Source organism: Delphinus delphis, chromosome 11 (genome assembly GCF_949987515.2).
Source record: "Delphinus delphis chromosome 11, mDelDel1.2, whole genome shotgun sequence".
Classification (NCBI taxonomy): domain Eukaryota; kingdom Metazoa; phylum Chordata; class Mammalia; order Artiodactyla; family Delphinidae; genus Delphinus; species Delphinus delphis.
In genome coordinates, this window is record NC_082693.1 from 11127775 (window position 1) to 11149615 (window position 21841).

At 42.6% G+C, this 21841-nt stretch overlaps 1 protein-coding gene across 1 annotated transcript in view; it reads right to left on the minus strand.

Annotated features, from left to right (window-relative positions):
- Nucleotides 1-21841, minus strand: part of GRIN2B (glutamate ionotropic receptor NMDA type subunit 2B) — a 409891-nt gene that overhangs the window by 178174 nt on the left and 209876 nt on the right. The window contains exon 3 of the mRNA XM_060026118.1: nt 1182-1780. Within this exon, the coding sequence (XP_059882101.1) occupies nt 1182-1780 (599 nt within the window). The remainder of the gene's footprint in view (nt 1-1181; nt 1781-21841) is intronic.

Consider the following 21841-nt stretch of genomic DNA (forward strand, 5'->3'; position numbering starts at 1 on the left):
CATTCAACCTCCTCTGAATGTATTTCAACCTCCCTGCAGTACACTTTCTAATATTTTATTTCTTAAGCTGGGTGGTGGGTACCTGAGCATGGGTTAAGTTTTTCTGAATATCTCTCTATATGTCTGATATAGTTCATAATAAAGGTGAAATGGATACCCAAGATACACTGTTGAGTGAAAGGAAGGCAGGTTATTGAACAGCACGTCTGGGTATATTTCCATTTATGGAAAACTGTAGCTGTACCTCCACACAGGTATACACGCACCGGGAGACAGCTAGAAAGACAGTCATTAATTATTTCAATAATGACCGTTTTGGCTAGTCAGATTTAAGGTCGTTTTTACTTTTTTTTTGAGCTCTTCTATATTGTTTGAATTTTTACAGTGTACGCACGTAGCAGTTTTATACACATAACAAAACCACAAAAGCACAGTGTAGAATTTTCTACCCCACTTGGTCACACGATGGCCCCTAAGAGGATGTGCTGCCGTCGTAGCTGGATTCTGAGGTGAGGTCGGGGGAGGGGGATTCCACCCACACCTTCTTCTCGTTCAATAAGCCAGACTGACAGCCGCCATCAAAGCTGCTCTACACCAGCACTTAATCTCAAAGGCAGAGAAAGGCGAAGCAAAGGCAGATGAAAAACCAAGGGACGAATCCTCTTCATGTGCCTACAGACCCATGGAGCCTATTCCCCATTCCCTCTCGGTACAGCAGTGTCCCAAAGGTAAGGGGGCTGGTCTTCCCTCATTTCTACACCTGTCTCATCTTTCATAGTGATCAGGCGTGTAGCGGTCAGAGAGACCTGGGTTCAACTCCAAACTGCACCTCTTACTTTCAGCGTGACTTCGGACAAGCCTATTCTCTTGTATTATAAAATGAAACAATTTTTAAAAGCTGCCTAATGAGAGTTGTCGCCTTGAGGGTTAAATGAGGTCGAACACACGAAACGCTCGGAGTGAGACCCGGCACACGGGAGGTGGTCGAGAAGAGGGAGATGTTTTGCATTTCTTAGAACAAGCACACAGCGCAGCGAGCTCTGGATCCGGGTCTCCCACCGTCACGAACGATCGCCACCCCAACACCAGTCTTCAACCTCAGACCTCTTGAACTGCCCCTCCCACAGTTTCTGAACATCCAACCCAGTCTTGGAAGCTCTCCTCTGACCTCCCACACTCACCTGTTCAGCATATTGGACTGGTAGATTCTCTTCTCGTGGGTGTTGTAACAGCTGCTCTTGGGCTCGGGGATGAAGCTGTGTTCGGACAGCATGTCGGAAGCGGCGGTGGTGATGATGGCGATTCCATCCCTCACTCTGGCAGGGAGGCCATAGTCCCATTCATCATAGGACACAGAGATGAGCCCGGTGGGGAACTCCGAGGGCACTGTGTCTGTGTCCCCTGCCACCAGACTAGGCACAATCCACGTGTAGCCGTAGCCAGTCAGCCCTACTGAGTTAGCCACTTCGAAGATGTAGGTGGCTTCTTCCTTAGTACAATAAAGAAGAATGATGGGGCTTTGAAGTTTCTTGAGCTGGTTCTGGATCTTAGAATCTCCATCATCCAGGGACATGTCCAGCAGGAGGACTTCCTCTAACTCCCAGCCCACGAAGCTATTCTCGATGGTGCTGCGAATCTTGTTTACAAAGTCCTGGTAGCCAGGGAAGTAGGTGGTGACGATAGAGAAGATGTACCAGTCATACTCCTCCATGATATTGAGCATCACGGAAGCTTGTTGTTCAATCGATGGGCCGAACTGGAAGAACATTGAGGACTCATCCTAAAGTCATGAACACAAAGAAAGAGAGAGAGAGAAAAACCAAAACGAAGATGGTGAGGGAGAGTTTGGACCATCTGGATACAAAGGTTTGTGTTCATTATTTACTTTTTCCACACAATGCCTCTAAAATTGGATATGTTTAAATTGCAAACATTTGTAATACTTTCCTTCCTAAAACCTTCCTCTTGAGAAGATCGACATGGGTCTATACTCTTCTTGTCTGAAATCCTTGGGGCTACTGCAGAGCCTCAGGCAGCTTCCTAAAATCAAATATGCTAGTATTTCTAGAGCAAAACATGTGAAGGGTCACATAAAGTGGGATAAAGACTGTAAACGGCGTCATGTCAGTTCAGGTCAGGTTTTGCTGTCAAAGGAGTTATATGAACACAAACACACACTTTCCATTTTTTGAGGCTTTTGGATTCATCAATTGGGGATATGTATTATTCAATCGGAGTGAAGAATCCAAAATGCCATCAATCTGCCCTTAAATCTACCTCTAGTCGCCCAGCAGGTGGGTGGTACTCAGGTATGGCTAGCAGGGAGGCACGCTGTAATACAAGATTTTCTATAAACACATAATTGTTAGGTGAAATGCACGTGGAATTTTCTCTCTGTCTTCTACTCTGACAATGAGGTATGTAGGTAGAGTAATGCACAAGTGGTACGTGTCAGCTGCAAGGTAGAATGACTTGTCTTTGAGGTCATATATGATTAAGCTTTATATGAGAACAACATAGAAAGGATTGTTCTTTCTCTTACCTATGTAATGCCACGGGTCTCCGTCTGACCTGTGTATTGCACACAACCCTCTGTCAATTCTAAACATCTTATGTTTCCTCCCACCTCTTGAGGGAGAAGCCATGTTAAATGGGTCCCATTTTAAGCTGTATTTCACCTGCTGTTTGGAGATGTCAAGCCCTGCATTTTGTCTCGATCTTACAGCTAGAAGAATCTGAAGCCACACAGTGAAGACCCTCTCAGCCTTGTCCTTCTCTTTCAGTCCATTTTCCCCTGACTTCCTCCTGGGTAACGACATCTCTTTTCTTGGTCAGTGGCCCCTATCGCCTATCTGATGGTTCATCTCCATTTTATAACAATCCAAGCTAACAAAATTGTGTCTTTAATTCAAAGGGGCGGTTCTTTTTTATTCCCCAAACTAGAGCTTCAAAGTATGGTTACAAGAGATCAGGCTTTTAAACAAAAATGATGCAGTGATTTCTTAGTTCAGGAACACATTGTTGTACAGCTGAGAAACCGCGGAGTATTTTTTGGGCAACCGCTATTGGAAAAAAAAAAAATGCAGGCTGGGAACTATCCAGCTGGTGTCCAAAGACCCTGATTGGGCAACGAAAGCCGCCGGCCCCTCGAGGCTCTGCCAGAGCTGTGCGTGCTTCACGTGGCTTGAACTCGTCACATTCCCCGCAAGCGATCCAGAATGAAACAGTAGCTGCCTGGTCGTCTGGGGGCAACTCTTTCCGCTAAGGGTAAAATGGTGCTTATAATGGCTCCCTCCCCTGGCTTCAATATACAGTCAAGGAGGAGCCTGGTAGGACAGTGGAATTCAGAGAAGTAGAGAGGGTGGGGCAGCAAGAATGGGAGGGGAGGGAATGGAAATTAATTCAGGATAGAACAGTGGCTTCGTATGTGGCCAGTCCCTGCTCCTGGTCTTCTACTTCAGTGCCACTATGTACTGCTATTCAGGGGAAGCTGACCTTGTCCTTAGGTCGTAGGATAGAGTGGGAATCCAGGACAACAAAGCTTAATTATGACAAGACTTGTCAGGGGCCCGCAGCGAACCACAACTACAGGAAAGGAGGGCCCTGCGACAGAGCAACTCACCCAGAATGGTTATCACTTTAAAGGGACAGCCATTTGTTCTCCTTGTTAGTTCCAGCTAAGTTAGGGAATTTGGGGAATTCTCAAATGAGACGTATTATCACTTGAGTTTTCACCAGCCCAGTGGTCATAACAAAGTGACAAAAGCTTTTAAATGTACCTTAAAATGCACAGGCTTAGGATGGGAGGGAGCCCCACTGTAAACAAAGTAAGTCTACCCATTCCATGATAAATGAACATATCATAAGGAGGTTCTTGAATACCCAGAAAGCTCCATCTACAGTGAAACCACAGCTGGTTCAAATACACAGCTAGAGACAGCCTTGAAAGAAAACCCATGGAGGGGGCAGGACGGTCCTTAGTAAAGGAGCCCATGCTAATGAGACTGACTTCAAAAGAAAACCAATCTACTATATACCAACCTGACCCTCTCCTCTCTTAGTCTTCTCTTAAAACTCGCTCACAATTATAAATGAGCTCCTAAAGAAACCGCCAGCTACTATGTGAAGAAAGCCAATATGTGGTGAAAGTAAGAAAAGAGAAAAATTAATATGGTTCCATCTAACCCTCACCACATCCCCATCTAGCCTTCTACTTCTCCCTTCCTCCACAATCATCCTTCTTCCGATTCCTCTGCTCCCATCAATGCCCAGTTCAACCACTTTATCTTGCCAATCCTTCATTAAATAAGGATGCCTTACACGGCCATTTTAGCTGTGGCACCAAGAGGAGGTTAATGAAACCAAACAGGAATCGAGAGACAAAGTTATAGCTTGGGCAAATGTTTCCCAGTATAATGAGTGGTCCAGCATTATTCATTTAGTTGACCCATCAGTCTGGTGTATGGTAATTGGGAATGGGACAGCTCCTTTTCAACAAAGCTTTGGGCTAACTAAAAGTTGTAAGCAGTGACAGACTTTGCAAATTATGGTCACAGCCACAGATCAAAGAGCAATCTTCACGTGTGCACGGAGTGGAAAGGACTGGTGGCCAACATCCATCTTTGCAGGCTCCCAGCATGCACTGTGATCACCACAAGAAGCAGCATCTTCTAGGATGAAGGACAGGGATCTAATTCAGCTCACTATGCTTCCACACTTACATTTTTATTCTCCTAATGTCATTACAAAATGTTATGTGCAGGGCTCCTTGGAGCAGTCTCGTCCTCCTTGGGAAGATTCCCAGTCAAATTTATTGCGTGAATGTACTTCTTCCACTTGCCTTGAGAGCCCCTTAAAGCAGTCCTAGGTAAAAGGCTATCATGACTGATGGGTGCAGTCAGCACAGGGGAGACACGATTGTACATGAGACCCCATCAGTCTGGAACTGTTATGGTGAACCTCATCACGTTGATGTTCAGGGTGTTTATTTGCCAATAAGAAGAAACAAAAACAGGTACTTTTTTTCATTCTATTAACTGTCTCAGAAAACAGCTGCCTAAAGAATTAGCAGTACATGAGATCCTTCTTCTGCATCACTGAGATCCCTTCCAGATCCACTTCAGACATAAGGGATTAACTACCCCAGCTGGTGCCCCTAGCAATTGGTTTCAGCTGCCATCCCACTTTGGGGACTGTGTCAGCTGAAGAGAACCACCTGGCCCAAAGTCACGTCCCCTTCCTGGGGTAGAATGCATTGAATGACTGGTGGTCATGGCGCCTAAAGACCTGGTCCTCTTGCCCTATTTCTAGGCAACTCTGAGGGATGAGTCTATCTTCAGAACTTCCCACAAGCTTCCATTAATACTGCGTCACCTGTATTTCTCTCTCTGCCCACTCCTGCCCAATCTTCCCTTCCTTTCATGGTGTTGATCTCAAAAGCATTCCCTCCTAAACCCCCTGTCCACCAACTTAGTCTCAGGTCAGCTTCTCAGGGAACGCAACTGGAGACTTTATCCATTTCCCTTTTTTCAACATGGAAAAGAGATGACTATTTGCAAATATAGAAATGACTTATATGGTAGAAAGATAAGTCTCTGCCCATTAGCTCCAGAGGAGAAAACCGGGACCAATGAGCAGAAATAGTAAAAGGCACTGCTTGGCTCAATGTAGAAAGTACATCTGCAACAATTACAGCTATTTAAAATGAAATGGGCCTCATAAGGTAGGGAGCTCTCTGTAGTTATAAACATTCAAAAAGGAGCTGGATTATTACCTGATAAAGGGATTCTCCTCAGCACTCCATCTGGAAAATGTCATGCTCATCTTTCAGACCTAGTTCAAATGTCAGCTTTTTTATGCATATCACCTTTTCTAACTTCCCCAGGTCAAATTAGTTCTGTCTCCCCTGTGCTTTTGCAATATTTTATACATGCCTCTATCATAATATTTATATATTTTTAAAAGTTTTTATTGAAGTATAGTTGATGTACAAAATTATGTGTTACACATGTACAATACAGTGATTCACAACTTTTAAAGGTTATACTCCGTTTATAGTTATTATAGAATATTGGGCATATTCCCCAGGATGTTGTAAAATATATCCTTGTAGCTTATTTTATACCTAATGGTTTGTACCTCTTAATCCGCTCCCGCATATTGCCCCTCCCCCGTTCCTTTTCCCACTAGTAACCACTAGTTTGTTCTCTATACCTGTGAGTCGGCTTCTTTGTTATATTCACTAGTTTGTTGTATTTTTTACATTCCATATGTAAGTGATATCATACAGTATTTGTCTTTTTCTGACTTATTTCACTTAATGTAAGTCCATCTATGCTGCTGCAAATGACAAAACTTCATTTTTTTATGGCTGAGTAGTATTACATTGTATATATATACCACATCTTGTGAACCCATTCATCTGCTGATGGACACTTAGGTTGCTTCCATATCTTGGCAACTGTAAATAATGCTGCTATGAACATTGGGGTGCGTGTATCTTTTTAGTGATTTTTTTTTTCAGATATATACCCGGGAGTGGGATTGCTGGGTCATATGGCAGTTCTATTTTTAGTTTTTTGAGGAACCTCCATACTGTTTTCCACAGTGGCTACACCAATTTACACTCCTACCTAGAGTGTATGAAGAAGGTTCCCTTTTCTCTTGGGAAGCATATATGCCTGCCTCATGCCATTAAAAAAGGTATGTTTCTCAAGAGCAGGAACTGTGCCTTATTCATCTCTGGATCCCTAGGTGGCACATGAAAAAAACTTAAATGTTGGTTGTATTAATATTACAAAGAAGATTCCATTGTCAGGTGGGAGATGAACTGAAATGACCTTGATGATCTCAAGCGGTTCCAAACTTCTACGCTGATGGCTCATAGCCACTTCACGGAAATAAGGTATGCCTGAAGAGCTGTGCGCTCTTACAAAATGTGAGGGGAATCCACCTTGGAGCCAGCCAGAGAGTCAGAAAGTGTACCAGCCACTTCTTCACTCCTCTCTGCAGCAAATTCCATGACAGCATCATCTCTACTTACTTCTTCCAACTCCTCTTCCCCACTTCTCTCTCGCACTAACTTCAGCCAGACTTTTGACCCCACCACTCCTCTAAAAAATCCTCTTGTGAAAGGCAGCGGTGACCTTGCTATTGCCAACTCCACATCCGTCTGCAGCCTTTGACTTGGGTGATCACTTGCTCCAAGATACGCTGTCTTCCCTTGGTTTCCAGGGCTTCCCATTCTCTTGATCCTCCTCCTACCTTACTGGTTGCTGTTCCTCCATCTTCTTTGCTGGTTCCTCCTCTTCCTTACGGCCTTTCGAAGCTGGGGTGCCCCAGGGTCGATCCTTGGTGTTCATTTCGTTTCTATCGACATTCACCTCCTCGGAAATCTCACTCAGTCTCCGCTTTAAATCCCTTTTCCATGATGATCACTCTCACACTTCTGTCTCCAAAACTTCCAACCTGTACATCAAACTGCCTACCTGACAGCTCTGCTTGGATATCTTTGAAACATCTCCAACACTTCCAAAACTGAACTCGGCCTTTCCCATTTCAGTTAAAGGCAACTCTATCCTTCCACTGCCAGCTGCTCTCTTTCTCTGGAATCCTACATCCAATCAGTCAGGACACCGTGACCGCCTGACCTTCGAAAGGTATCTAGAACACAACCTTTCTTTACCCACTTTGTTTGAGCCACCCTCATCCTTCACCCATCACTGAAAGGGCCTGCTAACTGGACCCCCTGCCTCTGCCCCAGTCTCATGCTCAACAAAGAAGCAGGATGATCCTTTTAAAGCTTAAATCATAAGATGTTACCTTCTGCCCCAAACCCTCAATAGCTTCCCAACTCCCTAAAAGGAAAAAGCCAACACCCTTGATTCGGACCCCACTGCCCCTCAGATCCCACATCCTCTGACTCTCACCCTCTCTCTCCTCCAAGCACGCTGACTGCTCTTAAAGATACTCATTCCCGCTCCAGACCTTTATTTCAAGCTATTTCCTCTGCCTGAAACACTTCCTCCAGCTACCCAGGTACTCACTCACAGGGATAACACACACACCAGGTTCAAGTCTTTGCTAAAACCTCACCTTCTCAACAAAGCCCAAACCTGACCCTGCAATGCGATGCGACAGCCGCCCTCTCCTGTCGCAGGGAGGCCTGAGCCCCCTTATCCTGCTCCACTTTTGCTTTTTGCCATAGCATTTATCTCCATTGAACAGATGACGTGATGTATTTATTATGAACGTATGCCTTGTGCCAACTAGAGTGTCAACACCATGAAGGCAAGGATCGATTTATTTGCTCATTGCCATAACCCAGCACCTAGAATGGGGCCTGGCCCAAAGTGGACTCCCAGTAAATATTTGTTGAATTTTAAAATGTGGTAATTTTCCATTGTGTATGTTTCTGTGTGTATTCACAATTTCTTTATCCATTCAGCCATCAGTGGGCACTTAGGTTGGTTTCACATCTTGGCTACTGTAAATAATACTGCAATGAACATGGGAGGGTTCATGTATCTTTTCTAGTTAGTATTTTCATTTTCTTCAGATAAATACCCAGAAGTAGGATTGCTGAATCATATGGTAGTTCTATTTTTAATTTTTTGAGGAACTGCCATACTGTTTTCCACAGTGGCTGAACCAGTTTATGTTCCCATCAACAGTGCACGAGGGTTCCCTTTTCTCCACGTCCTCTCCAACTCTTGTCATTTTTTATCTTTTTTATAATCCATTCTAATAGGTGTGAGGTCATATCTCACTGTGGTTTTGATTTGCATTCCCTGATGATCTGTGATGCCAAGCATCTTTTCACGTGCCCACTGGCCACCTGCATGTCTTCTTTGGAAAAATATCTACCCAAGTCCTCTGACCATTTTTTAATGATTGTTTCTATTTTTGCTATTGAGTTTTATGAGTTCTTTATATAGATGACATATGATTATCAGATATATGATTTACAAATATTTCTCCCCTTCAGTAGACTGCCTTTTCATTTTGTTGATGATTTCTTTTGCTGTGCAGAGCTTTTTAGTTTGATGTAGTACCACTTGTTTATTTTTGCTTCTGTATTACTCAGCCATAAAAGAAATGGAAGCTTGCCATTTGTGCCAACGTGGATGGACCTTGAGGGCATTATGCTAAGTGAAATAAATCAGGCAGAGAAAGACAAATACCGTATGATTTCACTTGTATGTGGACTCTAAAAAACAAAACAAATGAATCAAATCAAGACAAAACAAAACAAACAAAAAAGCCAAGCTCATAGACACACAGAACAGAACGGTGGTTGCCAGAGGTGGGGCGTGATGGGGTGAGTGAAATGGGTGAAGGGGGTCAAAGGTACAAACTTCCAGTTATAAAATAAATACCTCATTGGGATGCAATGTACAACCTGGTGACGACATTTAATAATACTGTATTGCATATTTGAAAATTGCTAAGAGAGTAAATCTTAAAAGTTCTCATCACAAGAAAAGAAGAAAGTTTTGTAATATGTATGGTGACGAATGGTAACAGACTTACTGTGATCGTTTCACAGTATTTACAAATATGGAATCGTTATACTGCACACTCGAAATTAATATAACATCACATGCCAATTACACCTCAACTAAAAAACGTGGCAATCGATGTTTCAACCAGATAATTCTCAAATCTACTTTATTTTTGTTGGCTATCGCATTGACAATATATTTTTCCAGTATTTTAAAGTCTCCCACACTACTCAAATCTTGGTAATTTATAACATCATAGGGATTATGAGCCTGCTAGGACATTAAAGTAATTTCAGAGTAAATAAATCTGATTATTCTCCGAGTCCTTCCTCCTAGTATATGAGCAAAAAAGTCCTGCTGTTTTCCTTCTAAATTCAGTTCTTAAGGAGGATCTGGTTTGATAAAAGTCTAGAATCACTAGGCTTTTGCTGAAAACTTTCTCCACTACTATCAGATTTAGAAGGCGAGTGTAGAAATCATGGATTAAGAGGCCAGGTTCACCCTGGCTGGTTTCATCGTGGGTATTTCTTCTCTACTTCTTCCATGCTGAGCACAAGGCAGAAGCAGAACATGGGGACAGAATGTCTTTCCTCTCCCAACACGAGGAGGGGATTTTCTCTCCCCGAACTAACTCCAAGACCCCCTCTTTGGTGACTATAAATTCTGATTCCAACCATCATTTTTTTTTTTCAGGTGACTAAGGCTGGTGGTAGCTATTTAGGGTGGGTTTGGATAGTGTCAATTTAGTGAGCAATGCCCTGCAAGAAGGAAAGAAGCACCCGATGTTCTCCAACCTCGCCATTCATCAGAAATACCATGACTGAAACACACAAAGGAAGCTCACCGGTGAAGAATCATGATCTTTCCTGCCAGATTCATTCTTTGTAAACCATGGCACACAAAGGAGAACATTCTGGGTTTTCAAGAGCCCATGAACAGATATTCAAGTAGATTGAGCTAGTCTAAGAGCCATTCTGGATAACTAAACAACTCCCCCAGAAGCCAGCAGTCTTTTTCTTATTTGTTCTTTCAGAAGATAATTTCACTTTCTCCTTGACTTTTGTTCCGTTTTCTTCCCTGAGTCTCCCTCTTGGATGTGCTTCAGTCGCTGAAGTTAAGCCACAGCTGAGAAACAGACTAAAAGTATTCACTTTGAGAACGTCTACAAGGTTCTTCCTATTCTAGGTCTCAGAGATGATTTTATAGCAAGAAGAAAGCTTACAAGCAACAGACAGGGCAATAAGAGGAGAAGAATAAAAAGGCCTATCCCTCTTGCTTAGATACCCAAGAGAATTAAAGAATTAAGTCGGGGAGCAGAAGGCCTGGAGAATACCAAGAGAACTTCTGGAACGTGCTTGTCCTCCTCTGGAAGGTATCAAGATGCCAAAATTTTAACAAGGCTCTTACATTTCATCTGAAATTAAAATCCCTCACTATGGCCTGTGCCATTATGCACATCAAAACAACTCTCAGATGGACCGACTTGTGTTTTTATTAAGAGGTCCTTTTCTATAAAAGAGCGAGCTGACAAGTTCAGCAACAACCACATTCTGTGACTGAATCAACGTACTTTTAAGTAAACGCAAGCGAAGAAGGTAGGGGAAGAGGAAAAGTTGGGAAAAAATGAAATAGATAGAGAAAAAATAGTATAAATATTAAACTAACAGTATTAATTAGGATTATCAATATCAGACTAAATTGATTTAGACAAGTTTACAAAATCAAGTGTGTTCAACACAAATATAGATCTGAGCATTTCGTAGATAGAAAGAAGGGCAGTTCATAGATAAAAAGAAGGGCATCATAAAACTAAACCATACAACCAAGGGAAAACAAAAATTTTTTTATGAGGTATGAAATACTAAATCCAAAATCCAATACTATCAAAATCTTTCCATTTAACTTAAGCTGAGAGGGTAGAGTTTACAGAAGAACTGTGATCATTATTAAAGAACAAGGTGAAGTACAGGCCAGTGATGGTACTTGACACACCAGCAGCATTTATCAGAGGGAAGACGTTGACATTTCTTTCAAACACATAAACATTCCCATCTCTGTATATGTATTTGCTCAGAGCATCACATGCGTATACCAATGGGAGCAGAGAATGGGGGAGATGCCCAAGAGAGGGGGAGGGTAGAAAAGGCATTTTGTATTTGATGAAGCTGAGAGTGCTGGTGCCTTTTCTGTTGCTAAAAATAACAAAGCACTGGTTCTAAATACAGTGATTATGTTCATACACATGGGTCTCTGCAAGAGATCCCTGGAAAACAAAAGGTCCTTTGTCCTCCTATCCCTGCTCTATATAGAAAGATGAAGCATTGCTGAATTTATTATAGAGTTTGGACCAAACATGGTCGTTTGGCACAGGTTAACAAGCCGTAGCCTCCAGTGGCAGAAAGAAGTTTCCTGAGAAAGTTTTTCTCAACAAACATCAGTGATCTGTTTCCCCAGGTCCCTGGATTGAGAAACCAATTGCTATCTCCTCACATAAAGCCAAGGACGGCTGTTCATAATTAACGCGGCTTCGAATTTATTCACCTGTCCCAAAGCAATTCGGTCCTCCATCTAAAAGAGGCATCGCATTTTGAAGGGCTCCAGAAATGAAAATAAAATTGCATAGAGGCAGATTAAAAATATATATACATCTTCAACAGCTCGTCAGCACCTGCCTGGCTCAGCCTCACTCGATGGTAGGACTTAGAATTTTAGCCACCAGGCATGCGTGCCAACCTTTAAACCAGGATTGGCCCTGTCCCGTCCTCACCAACATCATCGTCTAAAGCTGACTGGGCTGCTCTAAGCCCAGTATTTGGAGCACCTGATGTGGTGAGCCCACTGGGTGCAGACGTGCCCGCCCAGAAGAAGCCTTCCTCCTTCACAGACTAACCATGTGACCAACCGAAGTCCTTCCACGTGTCCTGACCTTTATCCCAGTCTCTATTGGATGAGGAGCCCTACTCAGGATTTGCAACTATTCTGCACAGTCCCGGACACCCTGGATGCTGGACCCTGCTGCCTCTATCTGCAGGTGCCCACAGAGGCTGGACACCCCTTCCTACCCTTAACCGTGAGGAGTTTATGTGGCTTTGTCCTCTATGGTACCAAAGCCCCGCGTTCCCACACCAGCCTGAGTCACACCGAGTGGGCTATTTGGCCGAAAATAGGTTTCTTGACGCTTGCTACCTGCGGCAGGCAGTGTACAAGGTTAAGTCCGGTCCTACCAGCCCTCAGCCTCTCCCTAGACTCATTGCGCAGATCCCAGTATGCCCGGCCCGCAAAAGGGTAAAAATGGTGTCCAGCGTTTGATTGGTTACATCTAAGTTTATTTGAGATTTTCTCTGTTCTCTTTATACTGAAAATTGCTCTCCTTTTTCGGAATTATTCAACTCTCACTTTTGCTGTTCCTCATTTGTGCCTGCTGGGTAAAAGCACTAAAAAGGGCTCTTTCAGAGTTCAGAGTTCCTACCCACTCACCCTTCATTTTCTTTCCCTCAAGCTCTGGGAGGCGTGTGTATGTGAAGCCTCGTTGAGTACGCGACGCCATTGGCTGGAACCGACACCCAGTGCCTAACCTGACACAGGGAGAGCCACACGATGCTGTCCACGTCCCTAGAAAACACCTATTACCCTCTCTGTACACGGAAGGAATACTTGGCCAAGAAGGTACGGAATGCTGTGGATTCAGCTTCCAACACAGTCCAGCATCACACTGTCTCTGGCCCAGCCTAACCCCTGCCCCAGTGGAGAAGTAGCAACCCTGCCAACATCCCTGGCCATCTTGTCACTGCTGTAATGGGCACTGCAGCCCGGGCTGAGGTTTCTTCCTTCTTTGACTCTCTTTGCCCACAGTCCTAGTTCCACAGATAAAGACCCCATTGGAATGTCCTAACTGGCCTACACCTTCAGCCCAACCAACGTTTCCATTCTCCCTTCTGGGGCCTTGGGTCGCTGAAATGCTGTCAGTATCTCAACTTGACCCTGGAAGACTGGCCAAGCAGGGACGCGCAGCTGCTATCACTCGAGGGAGGTATCACAGTTGGCAAGATCTTTCCTGAAAATAAGAGCTGGACAAGTAAAGGAATAGCCCATTTATACATTCTTATTTTGAAGTTTGTGTATTTCTTGTTTTTAAACCACATTCAAGGGTCTCCTACATTTCTATAGTTCATACATTTCACCTAAATACGTTTCCTCTGATGGAAGCATGTGAGCAGAAAAAGAGCTCTTTAAAAGAAAATGCCCATTGGCATTTCAAACAAAGAAGTTTCGAGCTGAGCCTCTTACGCATCCTCATCAGACTCTCTGGAGTACAGAGCCACTGTTACAATCAGATGCCGGCACATTTAATCTCTCATCTAGATTCTTCACAGTGGGGCCTCTGCCTATAGAGGAATCACCCCAGACAAGTATGATTCTTACATGGTCTCATTATCTTTAGACCTGGCGGTAAAGCCACTCACCTCTCAGGCTCACGTCAGCTGGCTGTGAATTCGGATCCACGCTAACAAAAACAAAATGGCGGATCCTGATGGCTCAGCAATGACATTTTGATGCTAATTTGGTACTGCTTGAAAGGCGCCAATACGTTAACCCTGTACAAGCACAGCTTAAAACTCTCTATTAAATAATGCCAGCCTGGGATCTCAAAGAAGACACATTAACCAGAGTGGCCCGAGAAGACACTAGTCCAGCTCAGAATAGGACCACGGTTAAACCAGATTAGGAGACTGCGAGGTGGAACTAGATTATTTTCCAAGCCTTCAAAGAATATTCCACAATTTCCCTCAGATATACAGGCCAGTGAGTCCAGCAATCCTGACTTTCAGAAAATCTTCCCTATGTCTATCTCAATTCCATCATGCTGCAGATGCCCTTTGGCTCTCACATTTTCCTCAGTGAAAGGCCCTCAAAATTTTTATTGAACTAAATTAAGGTGATGTCAACTTAGACGATGGTCTGTGATTTGTTTTGTGTGTAAAGATTATAATTACACTTACTCTCAGCCTTTTCCTCCTTAGCCTAAACAACCCCCTTTATTTCTCCTTTATTATGTTTCTTATTACAATATTTATTGAGTTTACACTGTACTCGGTTATACATGCATTATGTCAATTAATTCTCATACCCTTATGAAGTAAGGCCCTATTACTCTCTCTGTTTCATCAGTAGAGAAAGTGAGCTTTAGAGAAGTTAAGTAACTCACCCAAGAGTCACTGCTGGTCTGAGAATCTAGCTGGGTCTGACTTCAGAGTGGACTTAACCACGCCCCACACATCCTCAAGCTTCCATGAATCAGTGCTGTGGCTCCCATCTGAACCATCTACACCTCCTGTTTTAATTGTGAACCACAGAATGATCACAGTTATCTAGTAAAAGTCTAACCCCCACCTAGTATAGTACAGAGACTATTTTCATGAGTTCTTAAGCTTCACCCCTATGCATCCACCTACTAGCACAGTTGCATTGCTAACTAGTGATGGATTTGGTCCATGTTATCACCCTACGGTATTCTTTTATTGGACCTCATACAACCAGTTCTTTATGATCTCATTAGCTGTTTGCTAATCAATCAAGGATTTATTAAATGCAGGTGCTGTGGGAAGTAGAGACGAAGTATAACTCTTCCTCATCCTCAGAGTGAGCCGACTGGAAGATAGGTCAAAATACACAGAATAACTGATGGCTTCCTTAAGTTAAATGATAACATGAGGTTTCGAATATGTGTCATAAGAATGGTGAGAATAGAGGTGCAGTGTGGCTGGACAGCTATATTTTTTTAAGCTTCTTTTTACTTATCTCTTTCTTTGCCAGTTCTCCCACCAGCTCTGTGCGGTGAGCAAGTTAAACGCCCACGCATTTTAATCCAAATACCAGACTATGGGCAGAAATATAAGTAACACTGGCCTTGAACTCAGCCTTAGATTTGTCCCCAGGTGGACAACCAGCCTCTGATGTCCACTATCTCGGGCAGCGATGGAAGGGCCGATAGAAATACCACACAGCATCATATCCACAGCATTCCACCATCTAAATGAATTATATATAAATCTTTCTCCTTGATCTACCCCGTCTTTCATTTTCATCTCAGAAGATTAGATTAGTATGACAGGACTTGTCCTTTATGAAGTCAAGCTACCCAGTTAAAAAACCCTCTTCTCTTCAAATGACTGCAAATTGATTTTGTTAAGATTTCTTTTCAGTGTTCCTTCAGAAAAGCTAGGGGAGGGATACTTTCTAGTCTTTCCTTTCTCTCCATGTACTTTTTTTCTTTACTCTGGCCTTTTTCGTCTGATCCTCCAACAGTTTTCGATAATTGTGTGCACCATTCGGGAGATCAATCAATTACCTCAGTGCTCCTTGCATAAAGATAGCCTGCGACGGCGAAATTAAACCCAAGCAACTCACCAAAGTAGCCTGACACCAAATTTTCTTCCGTTCACTTTATGAGTCTCTATGCCCCCCCATTCATTTAAAAATGCACAGACAACTACCCAAGCGCTATCAATTCTCAAAGCCCCCTCCATGTCTCTTAACATAATGTTCTTTTTAATTTTATTTGCCTACTAATAAAGCAAGGGTATATTTCAAGATCTGCTTTTATTCTTGGCTCCATGAAATTAAATGAATACAGAGTAGCAATGGCATCCTTGAGAAGTAACACAGTTTCTCACCTTTTGCAAAAAAAAAAAAAGGACACACCTGAACTGAGCGGGGTGCTTCCTCCAGGTGTAAATGGAATGAGACAATGTCCTTGACTGTATGTTGAGGCTCATGTTGGTTACATATGCAACAACCTATTAACAACGTTACTAGAACTAATCAGTTCAGTTTGCAAGTTACGTTTCACACAAAAAGGAAAGCTGTCTTGGCTCATAAGAAAATATCTCCTTGTATTTATATTCCTGAGTTCCACAATGATGCAAAGATTATCTAAACTATCTAGACAGAGTCCCCAAAAGACCTCCTACCAGGACCTCTATGGAATCAGTCGCTTGGTTATAAGTTCTTAATATTCAAATCTTTGGTGACAAAGAATAAGCTCATCTCACTCAACTTCTTTTTTTTTTTTTTTTTTGCATCTTTTTATGCTATAGCAACATCTTTCAAAGAACAGACATTTTAAATCTGAAGTCCAATTGCATTTTTAAAAGTGAATCATGCTTGTACTTCTCCACGTTCATCAGGAAAAGCAAGAGAGAGGTTCTTCTTTAGCAAGTAAAAAAAAAACCTCTGCCAGTTTACAGGGTAATCTGGGAATTCAACTTTCTCAGACATATTCACGAAAATATCCCCATTCCAAGTCTCAGCATTCCATTGTTTTTTATTAGGGTCCTTGACCGTAAAAGAAGGGACTTACTAGAGATGTGTATCTGGTATCCTTTACACTTTTACTGTCTTTAAAATTCAAATTTGGGGCTTGATAGATAAACTAAGTTCTTCTCTAGTCTCCTAGGATGTGGGACCATTTTCCTTGCATGAGCTCAAACCATCTTAATCTTGCTGCTTACATGTGGCCTTTTCCATCCCCACCACTACCACCCCCCAGACAGATAACTTCTCTTAGAACACTTGGCCTGAACTTGGAAAGCAACACTGGGAACCATCTCTCGGCTTCTTAATCTCTTCCTACTGTAAGGGAGAATAACTCCCAGATTCCCCTCGCGTCTCCTTCCCATAAAGGCAAAGATCCTCCTGATCTGGTCACAGTAAAACTCCTTGAATACCTAATTGTGTTTTTTTTTTAATTAAATATGTACTAGTAGAGGACTGCCATGTTGCTCAGTGAGTGACTTCTAGAGTCAGACTCGGTTAAGCTTCCTTCTTTGATATGTTTGGTGTTAACAAAACCACAGACCTTTCACAGGCATTGAAAGGGTTAACCGTGAGTTGCTTGCAAATATGCTCCCAAAAGAAAAAAAGCCAGCCAGCCGATGATGTCAGGTAACTCAGATTATTACACGCAGATTATCCACGTACGATGAAAGACGAGCAGCGTCACATAACTCACAGCGACAAGACAGCTGTCCCACGTGCTGCGAGGCCACTGGGACCCACACAAACCTCTATGAGGCATTGAGGGAGGCTGGTCCTGCAATGCCAGGTCAGGACCTAACAGTTCAGAAAGTAAGCTATTTATTTTACCTGGAGTTCTATTTTTTTTTTTTTTTTAATTTCTGCTACTCTGAACATGGCTCTTAGTTTCTAAAATTTTAATACATCCCGTTCTCCACCATTACAAGAAATGAAACTTCTCCCATCTTGCCCTGCAAGCTCAAGAACTTCATCAGTACGTCCTGGAAGCCAAATTCATGCCAGTCTTTGACTTCTACTCATTGCACATAAAGCTAGTGTGCACTCTGTTCACATCGTTTCCTATATCCTTATAGATATAGGAGGAGAGAAAGTTCGTGTTCTGTTTCTTCTGAATTATCGGGCATTTCACAGTGACCTGTCTGTCCATGATCACTTCAAAAGAACTTAACGTTCATTGACTTTGACCAAATTTGGCTCATTCTGAGGGTATTACCCTCTGTGAAACAGTGGCCGAGTAGCTGTCAAAAAGACTAGTTTCCAGAATATTTAATTGATTTCGCTGAAATTTGGTTAAGTGGGAGGAGGTTATGGAGGTATTTGCTGGCATTGAGATTAAAGGTCAAACATTAATTTAGCCCTTGGCATTAGCATCTCAACACCCCTAATGTACAAACTGCAAACTCCCTCTATTTTAACCACACTGAAAGATAGATATGTGTTATTTATTCCTGAGAAGAATAGTCTAAAGATATTGTGTGGTGAATTCTGTCTGACAGGAATAAGGGGCCCTGACCTCTAGAGATTTCTACAAACTTTTACTCTCTGGGTTTCAACCCCAGATGCCTCATCCTTCCTTGTGATTTTGATAACTGGTTTCCCAGAGCCACCGCTTCATAATGACCCCTAAGTGAAAATCTAAAATATAGAGTTTGCTCTTTATAAACTTACATGGTTTTAGAAGGAAGAAGCCAAGGTAACAAAGCAGTAAGTACAAACAGAGAAAACGCATACTAGGGCCATGGAGAAAGAACTGGATTTGGAATCAGAAATTCAGATCTAAATCTGGATACTTCTTGTCTGTGTGATCTTAGACTGTAATTTAACTTATCCGACCGTCATTTTCCTCTAGGAAATAACAGTGCTAATTCTTAATGTATAGAGTTGTAAAGAGGGTCAAATGGGGGGGATGGGGGAGTGGGATGAATTGGGAGATTGGGATTGACATGTATACACTAATATGTATAAAATAGATGATTCATAAGAACCTGCTGTATAAAAAAATAAATAAAATAAAATTCAAATGAAAAAAGAGGATCAAATGAGGTAATACCTGTGAAAGTGGCTACTGCAATGCCTGGCACAGAGTAAAGTCTCAGATTCAGTAAGTGGGAGGTTATTTACCACGTATGATGACCAACAATATAGGCAAGGAAAAGTTTTATTTCATAAATATTTACAAACGGGTGAAGTTGATATAGTCATCATCATTTTTATTGTCCTTCTTGCCTAAGCATCAGTTATAATTGATTAAACAGCTTTCAAGGTTGACTGGATATTCAATACAACCCAGAACAGCTGAGCTCCCAAGTTGTCCTTTTCTGAATGTGTGAGAACATTCTCCCTCCTCAGGTCTTGATGCGGGTCCCACTGATTCTTTCCATGACTTCTGTCATTCACTCCACTGAATGACTACTATGATTTCCAGCCCAAGAGACATACTCTTGCCTCTTTCTTGCTTCTCACTGTCCGATCAGAACAGCATTCACCAGCCCACTGAGGATACTCATTCTACTGTATCATAGAAGTCATATTCTCCAGCCATTGCTCCCAGCTACCGTCGGGTCTCAGGTGGAAGAGCTTCTACTGGGTCTGCTGGGCAGGTGCCATTTTGGTGGCTCTCTACCAACAGTTTACCTATTTTACCAGACACAATGCCTCTTCATTATCTTAAGGAAAACTACCCCTTTCTTCCCATGTGAAGATCACAGGTTTCCTCACAGCTTCCCCCAATCTGAGTTCTGCCCCCGGTCTGAAGACTACCGTTAGCCTCTGGCTCATTTGCAGACTGGTTTGCTCTGAGCATAAAGAAAGACTAACACTCCCCACCTCTCACTCCAATTCATGCCCATGGCTCAGGCCACTAGCCCCGCCCAATTCCCTTGGTTCTCTTTCATGACTCATCAGCCAGCATGTATACAGTGAAATATCTACCTAATGTCCTCCAGTCAAAATTTTAGAATATAAAACTCTCTAGGCGCACACATAAAGTATGCAAAATAACTCTTACTGGGAAAGAAGCAGCATTTAAATCATGTCTGCACAGAGTAAATACCTAACTAAAAGCAAGAAGAGATAAGGCAGAAATAATAAATTGAAATTCTAAATATCTGAATCACTTAAGACATAGTACATTTCTATCACAGGCAACGTAGCAGCCTTGTAACAGATTTTTTTCTTTCACAGATCAACTAATTTCTAAATATCTTCACAAGTCTAAAAAATAATCACACTTTCCAACACTGTTCCTCATCATCAAAGCCACCCCCAGGCCTCTAACTAATGTATTCTCAGCAAAGTCTTAACCTTTATTCATACCCACATCCTCACTGGTGAAATCAGTGCTTTAGGGTCCATTCTCTGGGAGGGTCCAGAGATGTCACTGATTATGGTTGTGGGTGAATTTCACACTGAAACACTAGCAGAGTAGGAACTCTTGAACAACTGCAGTCCGCCAGGGTGCTGGGTTAGAGAGGATGGTCAGAACTGCAGAAGTGACCAGTGTTAGCATGTGTCCACCCAGTGACTCACAAACACGGGCTTGGTAAGTTCCCTCCCATCCAGTCACGTAGAAACTGCAAGGCTCTATGAAAGAGACACATTTTTCTCTACTCAAAGACTCACACTTTCCTTGTTTTTCCCAAATTCAATTTTTACATCATTTGACATAGCTAGTGTGCTCTCAGTTGTGAACTTGTGCATGCACACACCTGCACAATATTGTGTGCACATGTGCAAAATAGGAAGAAGGAAGTCGACACAGAAAGATCTATATAGAGAGAGTACGTATCTGTTAAATACACGAGGCAGGTCCTGGTGAGACAGGACTTAACATTGTTTAGTAAAAGAAGCCATGGTCTGCTTCTTCGTTCAGATGGACCTGGAAAGAAGTCTGCATCCTCCCAAGAAGTTCCCCAAGGCAAACAAACACCTCCTTTCCTGGGGGGAGAAATAAAAGAAGACTTTCGGGCATAACAAAAGTATCCCTCTTGGTATGGACAACGCTGATCTCTAGAGAAGAGGTGGAGAAAGTAATACAGAGTCAAGGATTCTGTTGGGAGAAAACAGATTGATACCCCCAAACTCCTTCAAAATTACTAGACACTCTTCCGTAGATTGATATAGTTCAGACTGAGACCACTGACAGGAAAGAAAAATGGTGGAACTCGCCATGAGGCAATGGGGAATGTACGATATGAACCCAGCTCAACTTATAAGGGACTAGAGGCTCCCGGAGGAGAAGCAGTTTCAACACAGCATAAGGCTGAAGCTGGAAGTCCTTCAGATATAGACCTCCCAGGACAATGACCCTGTCTTGGGAACAGTGGATGAGCAAATGAATGTAACTTGAAGCACTGTAAGCCCAAGGCAAACCAGATAAACAAACCAAAACAGGGTCTACTACGTAGGCTGCTCAGACCATCCAGTTCTCTCTCCTTCTGAGGTCTAGAATGAGGCTGATCTATAGCCTGAGTAAACTCCTCGTATTCTCGAACAATCTGGCACGGATATTAGCGAGACCTTCAGAGGGTGAATTTGCTTTTCCTGCTAATACGGGTAGGAGAGAGTTTTAACAGTAAATTTAAAAATAAAAGATGTGACCCTTCTTTTAACCCAAGCTGATGACTGGTACAAATGGGTACAAAACTAGTTACACATATTAGATAAAGATTGAACCCCTTTGGGTTCAATTTAGTTAATTTTGCTAGTGGGTTTTTAATCAAAATGTGAAAAAGGTGACGTGTAATGAGGTGAAAGGTGAACATCCAGATGGCTCATTATAGCTCATTTGCCCAATACTCTGAAACCAACGTGGTTCCAAGCCAAATATCAGAGAATGCTCACCCCTGAGATAGAAGATGGAGTGATGAGAATGGGAAGAGTGGAATCCTTGAGTCTACAGCAGGTATTCAATGATTTACAGGCCTTCATTGGGGTACAGGGGCATCGAAGAAGGAGTTGACAACCACTGGGTTACTAACCTTGCCGAGCCTGACGCACAAAGTAATAGTAAACATCATTCT